Source organism: Chrysochloris asiatica, unplaced genomic scaffold (genome assembly GCF_000296735.1).
Source record: "Chrysochloris asiatica unplaced genomic scaffold, ChrAsi1.0 scaffold00069, whole genome shotgun sequence".
NCBI lineage: Eukaryota > Metazoa > Chordata > Mammalia > Afrosoricida > Chrysochloridae > Chrysochloris > Chrysochloris asiatica.
Window position 1 is genome coordinate 3,190,629 of NW_006408587.1, and position 16,528 is coordinate 3,207,156.

Consider the following 16,528-nt stretch of genomic DNA (forward strand, 5'->3'; position numbering starts at 1 on the left):
AAACCTCATCTTTCTCCCGTGGAGTGGCTGGCAGGCACAAATCACGGACCTTGTGATTCCTAGTCTAGTGTTAATCGTACAAAGATACCACATTCCCTGAGTAAATTCAGTCAATCACAAAAGTACAGATATTGTATGTGACCACTGCTATCAAAAATTAAGGAAAGGTTTTCTTGCTAAAAGAAATATTCTAAGATGTTTAGATGGTTACCAGGGGTACTGAATAGACACGTTAACTTGGGTGATGGGGAAAGCAATACACAGCAAGAGGGAGGTTGATACAGGAAAGAAGAAGGTAATGGAAGACACAGAATGGAGTGCAAGGGTTAAAGTGACTAGAGGTAAATATTGTTAACTGATGGTACATGGAAGGGATTGCAGTCATTGTAATGACATGAAGTGTATGATTTGTTGAATGTGGCACTGATGATCTATTCTATAAACCATCACTCAATTCACAATAAAATGTTAAAAACAAAAAAGTGATCAAGACAGATATTTTTTACTGTTGTTGTTGTTAAGTGCCATTGAGTTGGTTCCAACCCATAGCAATCCTGTTTAGGGTTTCCGTGGAGTGGCAGGTGAGTTTGAACCACTGACCTTGTGGTTCAAGCAGTCCAGCACATTTAACCCACAGCACCACACCAGATAAAGAAGACATTAGGTAATATTTTTGGTTTAAGGTTTAAATGTTACATGATGGCATTAGTCTTAGGAACCCGTCCAACCTCCATGGGTTCCAGAAAGTCTGGATTCCATGAGAATTTGAAATTCTATTCCAATTAATTTATACAAAAATTCATTATACTCTATTTAACCTTTTTTTTTTTTCATTCTTTATTTTGAAGGGAATGTCTCTGCAATACCAAAATGTACTGTTTGCTAACGTGGATGTGGACGAGTCTTCGGTAAGAATCTTAAAACCTTTAGCATTGATTCTTAAAACTCAACTGCAAGGAAGTTAAATAGCACTGTATTGGTGACTGGGATTTGTAGGTGGCACTGCAGGATAAGCACTGGACTGTGAACCGCAAAGTGGGCAATTCAACCCCACCAATTACTCCACAAACAAAATGAGGCTTTCTGCTCCCATAAAGATTTACAGCCTCAGAAACCCTATACAGGTGGCTATGAGCCGGAATCAACTTGGTGGCAGTGGGTTTGGGCATTTGGTAAATAAATTATTTGAACATTAAGAAGAATGTCACAATTTATTCTGATGATTTTAACAGACCCTCAAAATATTTTTGTATGTTTTGTATTACAAAAAAAATGTTAGCAAATATTCACTTATGACTCTCCTGCTGCTAACTTCCCCTTCCACGCAGAGGCAGACTTCACAATCACTTCCCAGATCCTTCACTGCCTGGCCAGGACCCCACCTACCATCATTCTCAGCAAAGTTGCTCTAAGCGGCCAGAATCATAAGACTTAAAGTTGAGTTCCAAGTGAAAAATGCTTGTCACTCCCTGCAATAGGTTTAGATCAGTTTCTAAAAAATAACTCAATGTACTACAGAGCATATACCTCATTTTTCACTTATTATACATTATGCTTTTGTGGGATTTGTGAAACATCACAAGGAATTCCATGAAATTCCTGCCTCCTGTCCTTAGAGCCATCCCCTGTCCACCATCACAAACAGAAAAAACTCAGCCTCATTTCATCGGTGCAAATGGTCTCATTAATATATACAACATCGCTACAAAACTATTCTAGTGTGTTCATTTATCATGAGAAAAGGTAACAATACCAGTGTTCTATTTATATATGTCCTGGTGTGATGCTATGGGTTAATGCTCTGGACTGCAAGGTTGGTTTGCTTACCAACTGCTCCTCAGAAACCCTATACAGGGTCACTATGGTTCAGAACCGGTTCGATGGCACTTGACAACAACAACAACAGCATTCATATATGAGTATTAGGAGATCTGGTGGCACTAGGCAGAGTTGGCACAAGGCTCTTCCCAGGAGAAAGATGTTGCAGTCTGTTCCTATTAAGATTTACAACTTTGGAAACCATGGGGGCAGTTCGATTATGTCTGATACGGTCACTGTGACTCAGAAATGACAGGGCTGCAATAGGTTTGGTTTTGGGTATTCATATATTATATTTCATTTTAGCTTTAGAATGAAGAAAAACCTGTTATTCTCCCAGCTCTGTACTTAAGTAGGTTTTGGATCTATAACCATATAAACCTCAGTAAACTTCAGAATAATAATATATAATAAAAGATAAAATGAAACAAAGTACATAAAATACATGGCTTAGTGACCCAGAACATAACAGAAGTTCTGTTTCCTTCAGCTTTCTTAAAGTATGAGAGTGTTTGATTGCCCTTTAAACTAATTCATGTACTATGCATTCAGAATACATGTTTAGAATCATTCTCTCTCTTTTTTTGAAATAACTTAATTAAGATAAAATTCCCATACCATAAAATTGACTCATATGAAGTGTGCAATTCAATGGTTTTTAGTATATTCATAGAGTTGTACAACTATCACCTCAATCAATTTAGAGCTTATTCATCTTCTCAAAAAGAAACCTTGTACCCTTTATTATGTCAGTAATTCCCTCCACCACCTCCTCCACCCCACTCACAGTCCTCAGCAACCATGTAGCTGTTGTTAGGTATCTTCAAGAAGGCTCGGACTCAGAGCAAATCATGCACAAAAGAAGGAAATACTGCCAGGTCCTACACCATCCTCACAATTGTTGATATGGTTGAGCCCATTGCTGCTGCCACTGTTTCAATTCAGATCATTGGGGGTCTTCCTTTTTCACACATGGTGTCCTTCTCCAGGGACTGGTCCCTCCTGATAACATGTCTGAAGTGTGAGAGACTAAGTCTCCCCATTCAGGCTTCTAAGGAGCATTCTAGTTGTACTTCTTCTAAGACAGATTTGTTTGTTCTTCTGGCAGTCTATGATGTTTTACTATTCTCCAACACCATAATTCAAATGCATCTATTTTTCTGCCATCTTCGTTATTCACTGTGCAACTTTCAAATGCATTTGAGGTGATTGAAAATACCATGGCTTGGGTCAGTCACACCTTAGTCCTCAAACTGATATCTTTGCTTTTGAACACTTTAAAGAGGTCTTGTGCAACCGATTTGTCTAATGCAAAATGTCGTTTGATTTCTTGACTGCTACTTCCATGAGTGTTGATTGTAGATCCAAGCAAAACGAAGTATTTTACAACTTCAATCTGCTCTCCATTTATCATGATGTTATTTATTAGTCGAGTTGTAAGGATTTTTGTTTTCTTTACATGAGGTGCAATCCATTGTAAAGCCTATAACCTCTAATCTTCATCGGTATATATTTCAAGTTCTCTTCACTTCCAGCAAGCAAGGTTGTGTCATCTGCATATTGCAGGTTGCTAATGAATCTTCCTCCAACCCTGATGCCACATTCTTCTATAATCCATCTTCTCAGATTATTTGCTCAGCAAACAGCTTGAATAAGTATGGTGAAAGGATACAATCCTGGTACATAGCTTTCTTGATTTTAAACAACTCATTATCCCTTGTTTTGTTCAAACAACTGCCTCTAGGGCTATGTATGGGTTCCTCATGAGCACAAGGAAGTTTTCTGGAATTCCCATTCTTTGCATGTTATTCATGTGTTTGTCATGAGCTACACAGTTGAGAGCCTGTTTTGGCTAATGAAATTAAGCTCATCCACAATTGTATCAATTTGATTGCAAAATTCTATCACTGGATCTCCAGCAACTTTTCAATCACTAAGGCTAAATTTTCCAGCTACTATTCTTTCCACTCTGTTGCCAACCTTCACATTCCAATTACTTGTAATTATCAATGCATCTCGATTGCATGTTTATCAATTTCACACGTAAAAAGTTGGTAGAAGTCTTCAATGTCATTATCACTGTCTCCATAGATGTGCCTATTCTGAATATTTCATTTAAATGAAATCATACTATAGGTGGTCTTTGTGACTGGTTAATTTCATTTAGCATAATATTTTCAAATTTCCTTTTGTAGCATGTATCAGAATTCATTTATTTTTATTGCTGAATAATAGTCCATCATATGGATATACTGCATTTGGTTTAACCATTCATCAGTTGATGAACATTTAAGTTTTGTTTGTTTGTTTGTTTTTCACTCTTTTGTTATTATGAATAATGCTGCTATAAGCATTTGATCCAGGCTTTTCTTTAGGCACATGCTGCTATAAGCATTTGATCCAGGCTTTTCTTTAGGCATATGCTGCTATAAGCATTTGATCCAGGCCTTTCTTTAGGCATATGTTTTTATTTCACTTGGGTCTGTACCCAAGCAGAATGGTTCAGTTATATAACTCAGTGTTTAACATTTTGAGAAACTGACACCTGTTTTCCAAAGTGCCTACCCTATTTTGTATTTCTACCAGCATTGTATGAGGGTTAAAATTTCCCCACATCTTCACCAATGTTTGTTATTATCTTTTTTATTCTAGCTCTTTCTCATTTAAGGTGAAACAAAAGCATAACTTTCTTTCCTGATATTTACTTATTAGTTGTTGTCTTTGCTGTGGCAATGACAATGATCAATACGTGTGTGTTTTGTGGTAGTGGGAAGGGCTATGTTGCCAATAAAATGATAGAGATACTGTAGAGTATGAAACCTGAGGGCTTTTACCTTGGAACAACTTCAATCCAGCAGAGCGTAAGTCAATCTTGTGTTGAGGTTTTAAGTGTTCAGATGCCAATTTTTCTTAAGCACCTCATGCACCTCTGGTAGTTGAACTACCAGTTAGAAGCATTATATTTAAAAGCAGGTTTTGTGGCCACTTCCCCAGTCAGTCCTCACAGAAACATTCCTGGACACATCCTTAATGGTCACCTAATTGTGATTGCACACCCCGATAGCATCAGAGACTGTAAGCTTTCTTATCTACAGCAGTTCCCTTCTGCTTTTGTAGGCCCGGGAGTGGTTATGTAACATATAGCTGCTGCTGTCAGACATGGTTATGGGAGGTGATTCCTTTGTTCTCTGAGCTCTATAAAAGGTCACCATGTGGAAACAGAAGTTTGAAAAACTCATCATGATGTCTATGATTTCCCTCACCTACGTGATCTTTGCTTGTCTTGTGTTTACTCATGTTTAAGACTTAATAAAGAGCCTGTATAATATTTATTGTCAGATTCTAAATGACTAATACCAGTCCATTTCAGCTCACTAATGCCTAGAATATCCATGTTTATGCATTCCATTTCATTTTTGAAAATTTGTACATTCTATGTTCTGATTATTAATGGATGTTTACTGCTGTTTCTCTTCATTTTGAGTTGTGCCCCATCAACAAATGAAGGTCCTGAGGGCTTAACTCCATTCACATCATCATGGTCAACTCTACTTTGAGGAGGCAGCTCTTCCCCAGTCGCATTTTGAGTGCCTTCCAACCTGAGGGGCTCATTTTCCGGCATTATATCTGATACTGTTTCTCTACTATTCATAAGGTTTTCAGTGACTAAATATTCGGAAATAGTTCATCTCTCCTTCTTCCTACTCTGTCTTTGTCTGGAAGCTTATCTGAAGCCTGTCCACCATGGATGACCCTGCTGGTATTTAAAATACTGGTGGCATAGCTTTCAGAATCATAGCAACTCACAAGCCACCACAGTATGACAAACTGACAGACAATGGTATTGCATTAGGCAAATCTGCTGCACAGGAACTTTTTAAAGTGTTGAAGAGCAAAGATGTCAGCTTAAGGACTAAGGTGCACCTGACCCAAGCCATGGTATTTTCAATAATCTCATATGCATGTGAAAGTTGAACAGTAGAAAGTTGGACAGATCATAGAAGAATTGATGCATTTGAGTTATACTGTTGGAGGAGAATATTGAAAGTGCCACAGTCTGCCAAAAGAACCAACAGATCTGTGTTGGAAGAAGGGCAGCCAGAGTGCTCCTTGGAGGCCAGAATAGCCAAACTTTGTCTCTCATACTTCAGACACATTGTCAGGAGGGATCAGTCACAGGAGAAGAATATCTATCATGTTTGGTAAAGTGGAGGGTCAGAGAAAAAGAGGAAGACACCCAACAAGTTGCACTGGCAAAGTGGCAACATCAATGGGCTTAAGCGTGGCAACAATTGTGAGGTTGACCCAGAACCAGGCGGTTTTTCGTTCTGTTGTGCACAGTCACTACGAGTCAGTACTGACTTTATGGCACCTAACAACAACAAACAACAACATAATATTTATATCTTTGAAATAAGGTTTATTTTCTCCCTTATATCAGATATACTGTTGTTAAGTGCCATGGAGCCAGTTCTGACTCATAGCAACACTGTATAGGGTTTCCAAGGAGCAGCTAGTGAATTTGAACTGGCGACCTTGCAGTTCAAACTAACCTTGTAGTCCAGCGCATTAAGCTGTGATGCCACATCAGGACTCCAGTATCAGGTATATTAGAGAAGTTCAATTTTGTTGATTTTGAGAGTAGTTCATGTTCTTTTGACTCCTGCATATGATAAAAATAGGCCCTTGGAATCAAATTGGAATGGATTTTTCAAATTGAGATTTGAGATGAGTCTCTTATCTATTGTTGTTGTCATTGTTATTGTGCCGTGGAGTCAGTTTCAACTCATAGCCACCCTCTACAGGGTTTCCGAGACTGTAGATCTTTACAGGAGCCAAAAGCCTCATCTTTCTTCTGTGGAACAGCTGGTAGTTTCGAACTGCTGGTCCTTGGGTTAGCAGCCCTATTCATAACCCCTACGCTACCAGAGCTCTATGATCTAATACTACCTCAGTACCAACTATTTCACAAAGATAGCCAAAGTAGTAGGGTTTTCAAAGAAAGTCACGTGTAAATCTGGAGCGTGGTGGCTCTAAAGGATAATCACTGGACTGTAAACTACAAGACCAGCGGTTTAAATTCTTCAACTGTGGAGCTTTCTGCTTCTACCAAGATTTGTTGTTGTTAAGTGTCATCGAGTCGGTTCTGATTCATAGCGACCCTGTATAGGAGTGGCTAGTGAGCTTGAACCGCAGACCTTATGGTTCAAACTGACATTGTAGTCCAGCGCTACACCCAGCCTTGGAAATCCTACACAGGATAGCTATGAGTTAGAAATGGCTCAACGGTATTTAACAACAACAGCAACCAAAAATGTAAGCCTGAATGAAAACGCTAGACCCCGTATGTCAAGTATGAGTTATAATAAAGGTATTTTCACTCTTCCTTACTTTTGATAGCATGCTTCCTTCATACTGTGTCCCCCTGGGGCATTTCTATAAGATTTCAAACATCTTTTTGATAGAGTTCGTTCAATCTTTCGGTGTCCTTCCTGTCTCTGCTTCCATCCTTCCACCCCTTTCTTTGAGCCCTGGAACTGAAGTGATTGGGAACAATCATCTCCCACAGCAACATACTTGGAGACTGTGAGAGTGTGTTAGAAAAGCTTTTGACAGAAGAATCCATAAAGTATCAGGTCTTCCTGGACCTTCAACATTCTACCTGAGAAGTAACCAAGCAACATACTTGGTACAGAGCAAGGTCATATAAAAGTATGACTTTATGACAATTCTTTTTTTTCCCTAGGAGTTGGCCCAAACATGTGGCATCAAGATAATACCCACATTTCAGATGTTCAAGCAAGCCCAGAAGGTATGTTTCTATGGTACCTGGCAGGGTAAAATTAAATTATAGGACCAGCAGAATCTAAAAAAAAATGACTGGAGTGTTCGGAGTGGATAAAAGAATTGCATTTATTTTAAACATTTAGCAATGTTTCTGAACTTTATGCACTGACAAGTAGTTTAAAAAAATAAATAAAGCATAAAATGGATATCGTTAAAGGCTTTCTGTTCCTGTAAAGATTTATAGTCTTGGAAACCCTATACAGGGTCACTAGGAGTTGGAACTGACTCCACGGTACAGAACCACCATCAAATGAATAATGGTGATGGTTGAACAAGATGATGAATGGAATCATCACTGAATTTTACGTGTGTAAAAGGTTGAGATGGCGAATGTTTTGTTCCATATGCACTTAGCACAATAAAAATTTCATGAATTATGACTCTCCCCACTCAGGCCATCTGAGGTATCCAAATCCTTAACCATCACCACCTTCTTCTCTCTATTGTGAAGCAGAACTATCAAGAAAGAATCTTATAGAAAACAGCATCATGAAATTCGCACTTGATTGTATGTTGTTGTATGTCATCGAGTCCACTCTGACTCATAGCAACGCGGTATAGGGTGTCTGAGGCTATAAATCTTTATGGGAGCAGAAAGCCTCACCTTTCTCTCATGAAGCAGCTGGTGGATTCGAAGGGTCAGTAGTCCAATGCATAACCACTATGCCACCAAGGCTCCTACTTGAAGGTATTTGTTGTTGTTAAGTGCCACCGTGTCTGTTCTGATTCTACATACGGTTTCTGAGGAGCTGTTGGTGTGTTTGAACCACCAGCCTTGTGGTTCAAACTGATCTTGAGGTCCAGTGCTTATCGTACAGTGCCACACCAGATCTCCACCAGGACTCCACTTAAATGTATGGTTGTTGTTAAGTGCAGTCGAGTTGGTTCTAACCTATAGCAACCCTGTATAGGGTTTCTGAGAAGCAGGTGGTGAGCTTGAACTGCCGACCTTGTGGATCAAACTTTACAGTCCAGTACATTAACCCACAGCACCACACCAGGACTCCACTTGAATATGTATATGTTGTTAATTTGTTGTGTGTTGTTAAGTGCTGCAGAGTCTATTCCAGCTGATTGCTGTTAAGTGCCATCCAGTTGCATCTGATTCATAGGAACCCCGTATAGGATTTGGGAGGAGCCACTGGTGGGTTTGAACCACCACCTTGTGGTTTGCAGTCCAGTGTTGTTCCTACAGTACCACGACCCTGTGCAGGGTTTTCAAGGTTTTTAAATATTTTGGAAGCAGAAAGCCTCATTTTTCTCTCCCAGAGCCGCTGGTGGGCTCTAACCACTGACTGCATGGTTCACAGTCCAGTGCTTATCGTATACTTAGGAAACTATTCATCCAAATCAATCTCAAGAAAAAGTGGTAACAGATATGGGCAGTGATTTCAAAACTGGATAAACATACTGTTACTCAACTGTACATGTGAAGACTGTTGAAATAGAAAACATTTTGTTACATATATATTTACCACAATAAACACATTAATATGATGTTCTCTGTCAATGTATAATTCAATAATCTGGTCAATCAGCCTGCTAACTTCAAGGTCAACAGTCTCAAACTGCCAGCTGTTCAGCAGAAGAAACATGAGGATTTCTACTCCCATAAACATTTACAACCTCAGAAACCCTATGCAGGGTTGCTATGAGTCGGAACCGACTTCACAGCACACCACCACAGGATAGAGTAGAACTGCTTCAGATGGTCTCCAACACCGTAGATCTTTATAGGAACAGATCATCAGGTCTTTTCTCTCAGAGCCAATGTGGATGTGAACTGAGAAACATTTTGATTAGCAGCCAAGTGCTTAACGACTGACCCACATAGTTTCTACCCCTGAAATAAGGTGAGGCCTTCACCTCTCTTTTAGGAAGCCTGGTGGCATTGGGCTGCTAACTGTAAGGACTGCTGTTCGAATCCATCAGACACTCAAGGTGAGAAAGATGAGGCTGTCTGCACTCGCAAAGATGTGCAGTCTCAGAAACCCTCCATAGGGTCTCAGAAACCCTCCATAGGGTCTCAGGAACCCTCTATAGGGTCACTATGAGTTGGAATTGACTCAATGGCAATGGCTTATGGTTTGTTAAATCTCTTTTAGAGTCAATTTTCTATTTCATAATCCACTTAATGCAAATGTATACAAATCCACTATAATATTTGATATGGCAGTCATAAGAGTGAAACATAAGTGATCAGCACAGATTAGAACTAATTATGATTTTACAGACATGCAACTACAAAGAATTGTGACTTAAGATAAACGCATGTACTCTAAAGTTTAATCAGATATGTACATTGATTTACCACACACCAAAAAAAAAACCTTTATTACAATGCAGTATAGATGAGTGGTTGAATACGCAGGCTCTAGATTCAGATTTGCAAGGTTTTACCACTTCCTGGTATGGCTACTTTGGGTTAATGCGCAGAACAATAAGGTCAGTTTCAATCACAGAGTCAGCAGTGCAGGCTCACCAGCCACTCCTCAGAAATCCTATACAGGGTCGGTATGAGTAGAACCGACTCAAGACTCAAAGGCACTTAACAACGATAACAATAACCAGCAGTGAACAATTACTTCACCTCTGTTACCTTCGTTTCAGGAATCATAATAACCATTTCCTCATACGGATGCTGTGAGAACGAAATGAATTAACACATAGAAAGTGCTTAGACCCATCTTGATATACATTCACAGTCAGTGTATTGTGTTCATTGCTATTTTGAAGGCATTGATGGAATAATATGTTTAAAATACTGTGCATTATGAAACTAGTACTTCGATATAGTGTCTAAAACACTGATAATTGTGCATAACTTATGAAAGGGGATTTTGCAACATATTTAGGAGGTATAAAGTCTTCATTCCCTTTCACACAATTCTCTCATTTCTGGAATTTTACATACAGAAATATTTCAATGAAAATTAAACAGTTGTATGCATAATAGTTTTAACATACTTTTTAATAAAATGGAAACAACCTAAATGTCTTTTATTAGAAGTGTGAAGTGAATTTTCAACAACTCTATGAAATAGTATGCAATTTAAAAATGTTATGAATTCTGCATGTACAAGCTTGAATTGGTGCAGGTTTTTGCTGTGTATATTCACAACAACAAAAATGAAATAAATGGATTATTTTTAACAAAGTGTTATGAGAACTATATGCACAGTACAAAATGCATGTCTAAACTTTGTAAAGATTTTATGTGGAATATGAAGAATGAGAGCATTTGATATGCTGGCAGTAGAATTTTATTTTAAGTTATTTACTATAATATAATTAGCAAAATATATTGAAATTATTTTTAAAAACTAAATGACACTCTATATTCCCTCCCCTGAGTTTTTACTTGAAAATCAAAGTTACTTAGCATAGGTTTCCTCAAAATTCCCTATCTATGTATTAAATTATATATAATCCCTTTATCTTCCCTTTCTCATTTCAAGAAATGAGAATGGATCCTCTCTTACAAATTAGTTCCAACTCTTATATATTGATTTCATTTCCTTCCTCTGTTCTAGGTTTCCATCCATTATAGTTATCCTCTTTTAAACCTGGCATTTGGGGAATTGTTATTTTGCAACCCAGCATCTGTTCTCCATTCTCTATTAACAATACCTGGTTTTCCTCCAGGAAACCATGCCCCGTCGCATTTTCATCCATATGCTTCCTTGGGGCTCCATCTCCAAGTCTAGACCAATCAGGGTACTCAGTCCTCATTAGGAATGGACCCTAGTCTCTAGTCAAGCCAATCCAAGCCCAACCAGAGTGAATTCCAAGGTATACTTTAGCAACTACGTAAATGCTTTTTATCTTAATATATTTGAACTTGGGAAGATATAAAGTTGAAGTTACCAAAGTTACCTTGCCACCATTTGTTATTGTAGTTGTTAGGTGCCATCAAGTCAGTTCCAACTCAGCAACACTATACACCATCCTCACAATTGTTGTTATACTTGAGCCCATTGTTGCTGCCACTATGCCAACTCATCTCTTTGGGGGTATTCCTCTTTTTTACTAACTTTCCACATTGCCAAGCATGATGTCCTCCACAGACTGATAACGTGTCTGAAGTATGAGAGACAAGTTTTGTCATTCTGACTTCTAAAGAGCATTCTTACTGTATTTCTTCCAAGACAGATTTGTTTGTTCTTCTGGTGGTCTACAGTACTTTTAATATTTTCTCCAACATCATAATTCAAATACATCAATTCTTCTTGGTTCTTCCTTTTTAATTGTCCAACTTTCACAGGCATATGAGGCAATTGAAAATCTCATTGCTTGAATCAGGGGCATCTTAGTCCTCAAACTGATGTTTTTGATCTTCATAAAGAGGTCTTGTAAAGCAGATATGCCTATTGCAATATGTTTGATGTCTTGACTGCTGCTTCCATGAGTGTTGATGGTGGATCCGAGCAAAATGAAGTCTTTGACAGCTTCAATCTTTTCTCCATTTAAAATGATGCAATTTATTAGTTCCATTGTGAGGATTTTGTTTTACATTGAGGCGCAACCCATACTGAAGAGTGTGGTCTTTGATCTTCATCAGTATTTTAAGGCATCTTTGCTTTCAACAAGCAAGGTTGTATCATCTGCATATCACAGGTTGTTAATGTATATTCCTCTATTCCTGATGACACATTCTTCATATAATCCAGTTTCTCAGATTATTTGTATATCCTGCAGATTGAGTAAGTATAGTGAAACCCTGGCACACACCTTTCCTGATTCTAAACCATTCAGTACCCCCTCATTCTGTTCTAAAAATTGCTTCTTGGTTTATGTACAGGTTCTTCATCAGCATAATGAAGTGTTCTGAAATATCCATTGTTTGCAATGCTAACCATAGATTTTTATGATCCACAAAGTCAATCCACACATGATTCGCAGAGTCAATAAAGCACAAGTAAACGTCTTTCTGATGTTCTTTTTTTTCCAGCTAAGATCCATCTGACATCAGCAATGATAACCCTCATTTCATGTCCTCTTCTGAATCCTGCTTGAATTTCTGGCAGTTCCCTGTCAATGTACTGTTGCAATAGTTTTTTAATTATCTTCAGCAAAAAATTTACTTACATGTGATATTAATGATATTGTTCGATAATTTCCTCATTCTGTTGGATCATCTCTCTTTGGAAAAGGTACAAGTATGGATCTCTTCTAATAGGTTGGCCAGATGTCTTTCAAATTTCTTGGCATAAACAAATAAGCTTCATCAATTTGTTGAAAGATTTCTATTTATATTCCATTAATTCCTGGAGCTTTGTTTTTTACCACTGCCTTCTGTGCAGCTTGAACTTCTTCCTTCAATACCATCAGTTCTTGATCATGTGCTACCATATGAAATACTTGGACATCGATCATTTCTTTTTGGTACAGTGACTCTCTGTGGACAGAGGTTTCAGGTTTCAGTGGAGCTTCCAAACTAAGATAGACCAGGACGAAGGAGAAACAGACTACTTCTGAATGTTTAGACATGGAAACCCTTACAAACAGCACTGGGATATTGTCAGATGTAGTATCAGAAGATGAAAATATTATGAATAGCAGCATATATCAGATATAGTGCTATAAGATGAAAGCATTATGACTAGCCACCACAAGGAACCTGAAACGAAAGCCACCATACAGAGAAAACAGATTTAAGCCAAGAGGTACTAAGAAAGAGCATTGATGAGACCCTGAAGCTATCTATGTCTGAACTATCACTATAGATTCTTCAGTTACATAAACTTTTGACTGGATTTTCTGTCACTTATAACCAAAGAATTTCTAACAAATATACCTAGGGCTTTCTTAGTGTACTCTGTGCAAAATAAAGAATGAAAGCCTGGTCTTATCCACTGCTTCCACTTCTCATTGTGTATTCATTCCCTCATCTGCTCTCTTGAAAGTCACCAAGGGTCTACCAGTATATCTAATTAAATAGTCATTCCTTAACCATTGTATATCTTATTTGCACAGAAGTGTCATTAATTAATCAGCTTCTATTCTTGAAATTTTCTCCTCTTTTAGCTTCTATCCCTGATTTCTTTCTAGGAACTCCTCTACTTTCTTGTCTCCTGCTGCTTTCAAATACAAGTGTATCCCAAAGTTCTTTTTTCCCATTCTATCTTATCTTCATTAGTGATTTCATCCCTACTTTTAATTCCAGCTGTCAATAGCTTTTACTTTGGCCACTGCAGTTGCTCTCCAACCCTAAGTTCACTCCATAGCTCTACTCTCTTCTAAGTACTAAGTACATCCAGAATGTTCCTAAGAAGCCAGGATGGTGAGACTTTGTCTATTATACGTCAGATATATTATTAGGAGGACCAGTACCTGGAGAAGGACATCATGCTTGGTAAAGTGGAGGGTCAGCAAAAAAGAAGACCCCCAACAAGATGGATTGGCACAGTGGCAGCAGCAATAGGTTCAAGTATAACAACAATTGTGAGGATGGTCAGGACCGGGCAGTGTTTAGTTCTGTTGTAAATAGGATTGCTATGAGTCAGAACTAACTTGAGGGCACCTAACAACAATAAAGTATTTAAGTACCATTTATCTTTAACAACAACAACAAACAAGGTCCCTGGGTGAGGCAGTTTGTGCTCAACTACTAACCTAGTCCTGGTGTAGCACTGGACTGATAACTGCAGAGTTGGTGGTTCAAACCCACCAGTCACTCCTTGGAAACCCTATACAGGGTTGCTGTGAGTCAGAACTGACTTGACGGCACTTAGTAACAACTCTCCTAAAGATGGGTGGTTCAAACTGCAAAATATGCAACACCAACCAACCAATCATCCCACAAGCCTCTCTGCTCCCCAGTTTGGTTCAATCATCCATTGCAAAGGCCACACAGAACTCAGACACCATACTCACAGTTTGGAGGTTCATTAAGGAAGTTAACAAGTTACAATTGAGGATTACAAAACATTTAAGACACAGCTGTTCCAGTCAACTTCTGATAAATGCCCACAGGACACATCAATCCACCATAAACCTCAGCCTGAAGGCACTCAGCTCTAGCTCCGATGGTCAGCAAACCGAGCTCCTCCACTGAAGTACCTGAAGAACCCCACACAACAAGCAAGCTTCCTGCCCAAAGTTACTCAGTGCAAAGCCCACTGCTCTGTCTCACACTCTGGTTCTTGGTTCTACTGCTCTTCCTCTGCTACTCCTCCAGTGTGACAACTTTCTGTCCCTGGACTGAGGAGGTTCAATGCATAGGGATCTTGGGGTCCAAAGAGCTCCTGGCTCTTCTTCTTTGACGGTAGTGAGATCCCCACCCCCTCAATGGTGATGTGAAATAAAGGCTTAACAATCTGCTTCTGTAAAGATTACAGTCAATAAAACCATATGGATCAGAGTTCTACTCAATAGGACATAGGGCTGCCATGAGTCAGAATTGACTCGATGACAAAGGGATTGGTTTTATTAGGTTAACAGAAAAAAGAGAGTCCAGTTTCTATTGATGGTTGTTTTAAGAGATATGTTCACATTTCTAGCAATAAAACATTTATTACATCTAGTAATAAAACTATCCATTATGCCATTTTAAATGCTCATTGTATCAGAGCCTTATGATGATTCTTCCTGGAATACAGATAGAGCTAGGAGAATATTTGCCTCTCCCGGAAATATGCTTCCTTGTAATCGGTCAGAAAAGTTAGAGAATCCCGCAGATTACTCTTCCTGCTATTGTTGCCAAGAATCTCAAGATTACTCCAGCGCTCAAATAGCTACCTGGCATTTCTACCTGCTGTCTTCACACTGCATCATTCTTTACTGGCTTTGCTATTTTATTCTGCCTTTTATTTTAGCTCATTTCAACTATCTTCAAAGTGTATCAGAGATTCATAATGTATTTTTAAATCAAAACAAATGAAGTCATACAAGAATAACCAAAGACAAGGTGGATAATGGGCATTCCTTGTCACTGAAAGTGCTCATGCAAAGGTTGGTTGAATATCTGGTAGAGATGTAATAAAATCAACAGCTGTAATTCTGTTACAGTTCCAAGGCAATAGAGAACCAAAGCAAATTCCAGGTAAATAATAAGGTAGACTTGTCCCTTCTTGCTATATTCCCTTGTGTTTTCATCTAGATCACGTCATGTTCCAGGAAGACTAATTATGGTAAATAAGTACATTCCTGTGGCTTCTTCCAGCTGGAGCACCCAAAAACCCTTGGTTGATTTTTTACTGTTGTTGTTATGTGCCATCGAGTCGGTTCCGACCCATAGCAACCCTGTATAGGGTTTCCGAGGGTGTAAATCTTTACGGGAGTAGAAAGCCTCATCTTTCTCCCACGGAGCAGCTGGTAGTTTCAAACTGCTGACCTTAAGGTTCGCAGCCCGATTCATATTGATAATCAGAATACTGCACAGTATTCTATTATAAATTATTAATATTTGATACTTGTTGTTGTGTGTCATTGACTTATAGTGACTCTGTATAGGGTTTCTGAGGCTGGAAACCTTTGCAGGAGCAGAAATAAAGAAAGCCTCATCTTTCTCCCATGGAGTGATTGGTGGATTCAAACCACCAACTGTGTGGTTAACAGTCCAATATGGTACCCACTATGCCGCTAAGTCTCCATTTGATATTATATTGTTGTTGTTGTTATTAAGTGCTGTCGACTCGGTTCTGACTCATAAAGAACCTGTGTAGGGTTTTCAAGGAGTGGCTGGTGGGTTTGAGGCCCCAACCTTTACATTAGCAGTCAACTGCTTATCCTACAACACCACAAAATTTGGTAAAGGCTATAAAATCTCTCTTCATAAAATGTTCATATGCACATAAACAAAACTATGCCTGGAATTATGGTATTCACAGAACCTATAAAGTCCATCATTAGATACACTCAG

The 16,528-nt window shown here is 38.7% G+C and overlaps 1 protein-coding gene across 1 annotated transcript in view; it reads left to right on the forward strand.

The window, feature by feature from the left end:
• Positions 1 to 851: 851 nt before the first annotated feature.
• Positions 852 to 16,528, forward strand: part of TXNDC8 (thioredoxin domain containing 8 (spermatozoa)) — a 28,800-nt gene continuing 13,123 nt past the window's right edge. The window contains exons 1-2 of the mRNA XM_006864732.1: positions 852 to 908; positions 7,565 to 7,630. Coding sequence (XP_006864794.1) covers positions 852 to 908; positions 7,565 to 7,630 — 123 coding nt within the window. The remainder of the gene's footprint in view (positions 909 to 7,564; positions 7,631 to 16,528) is intronic.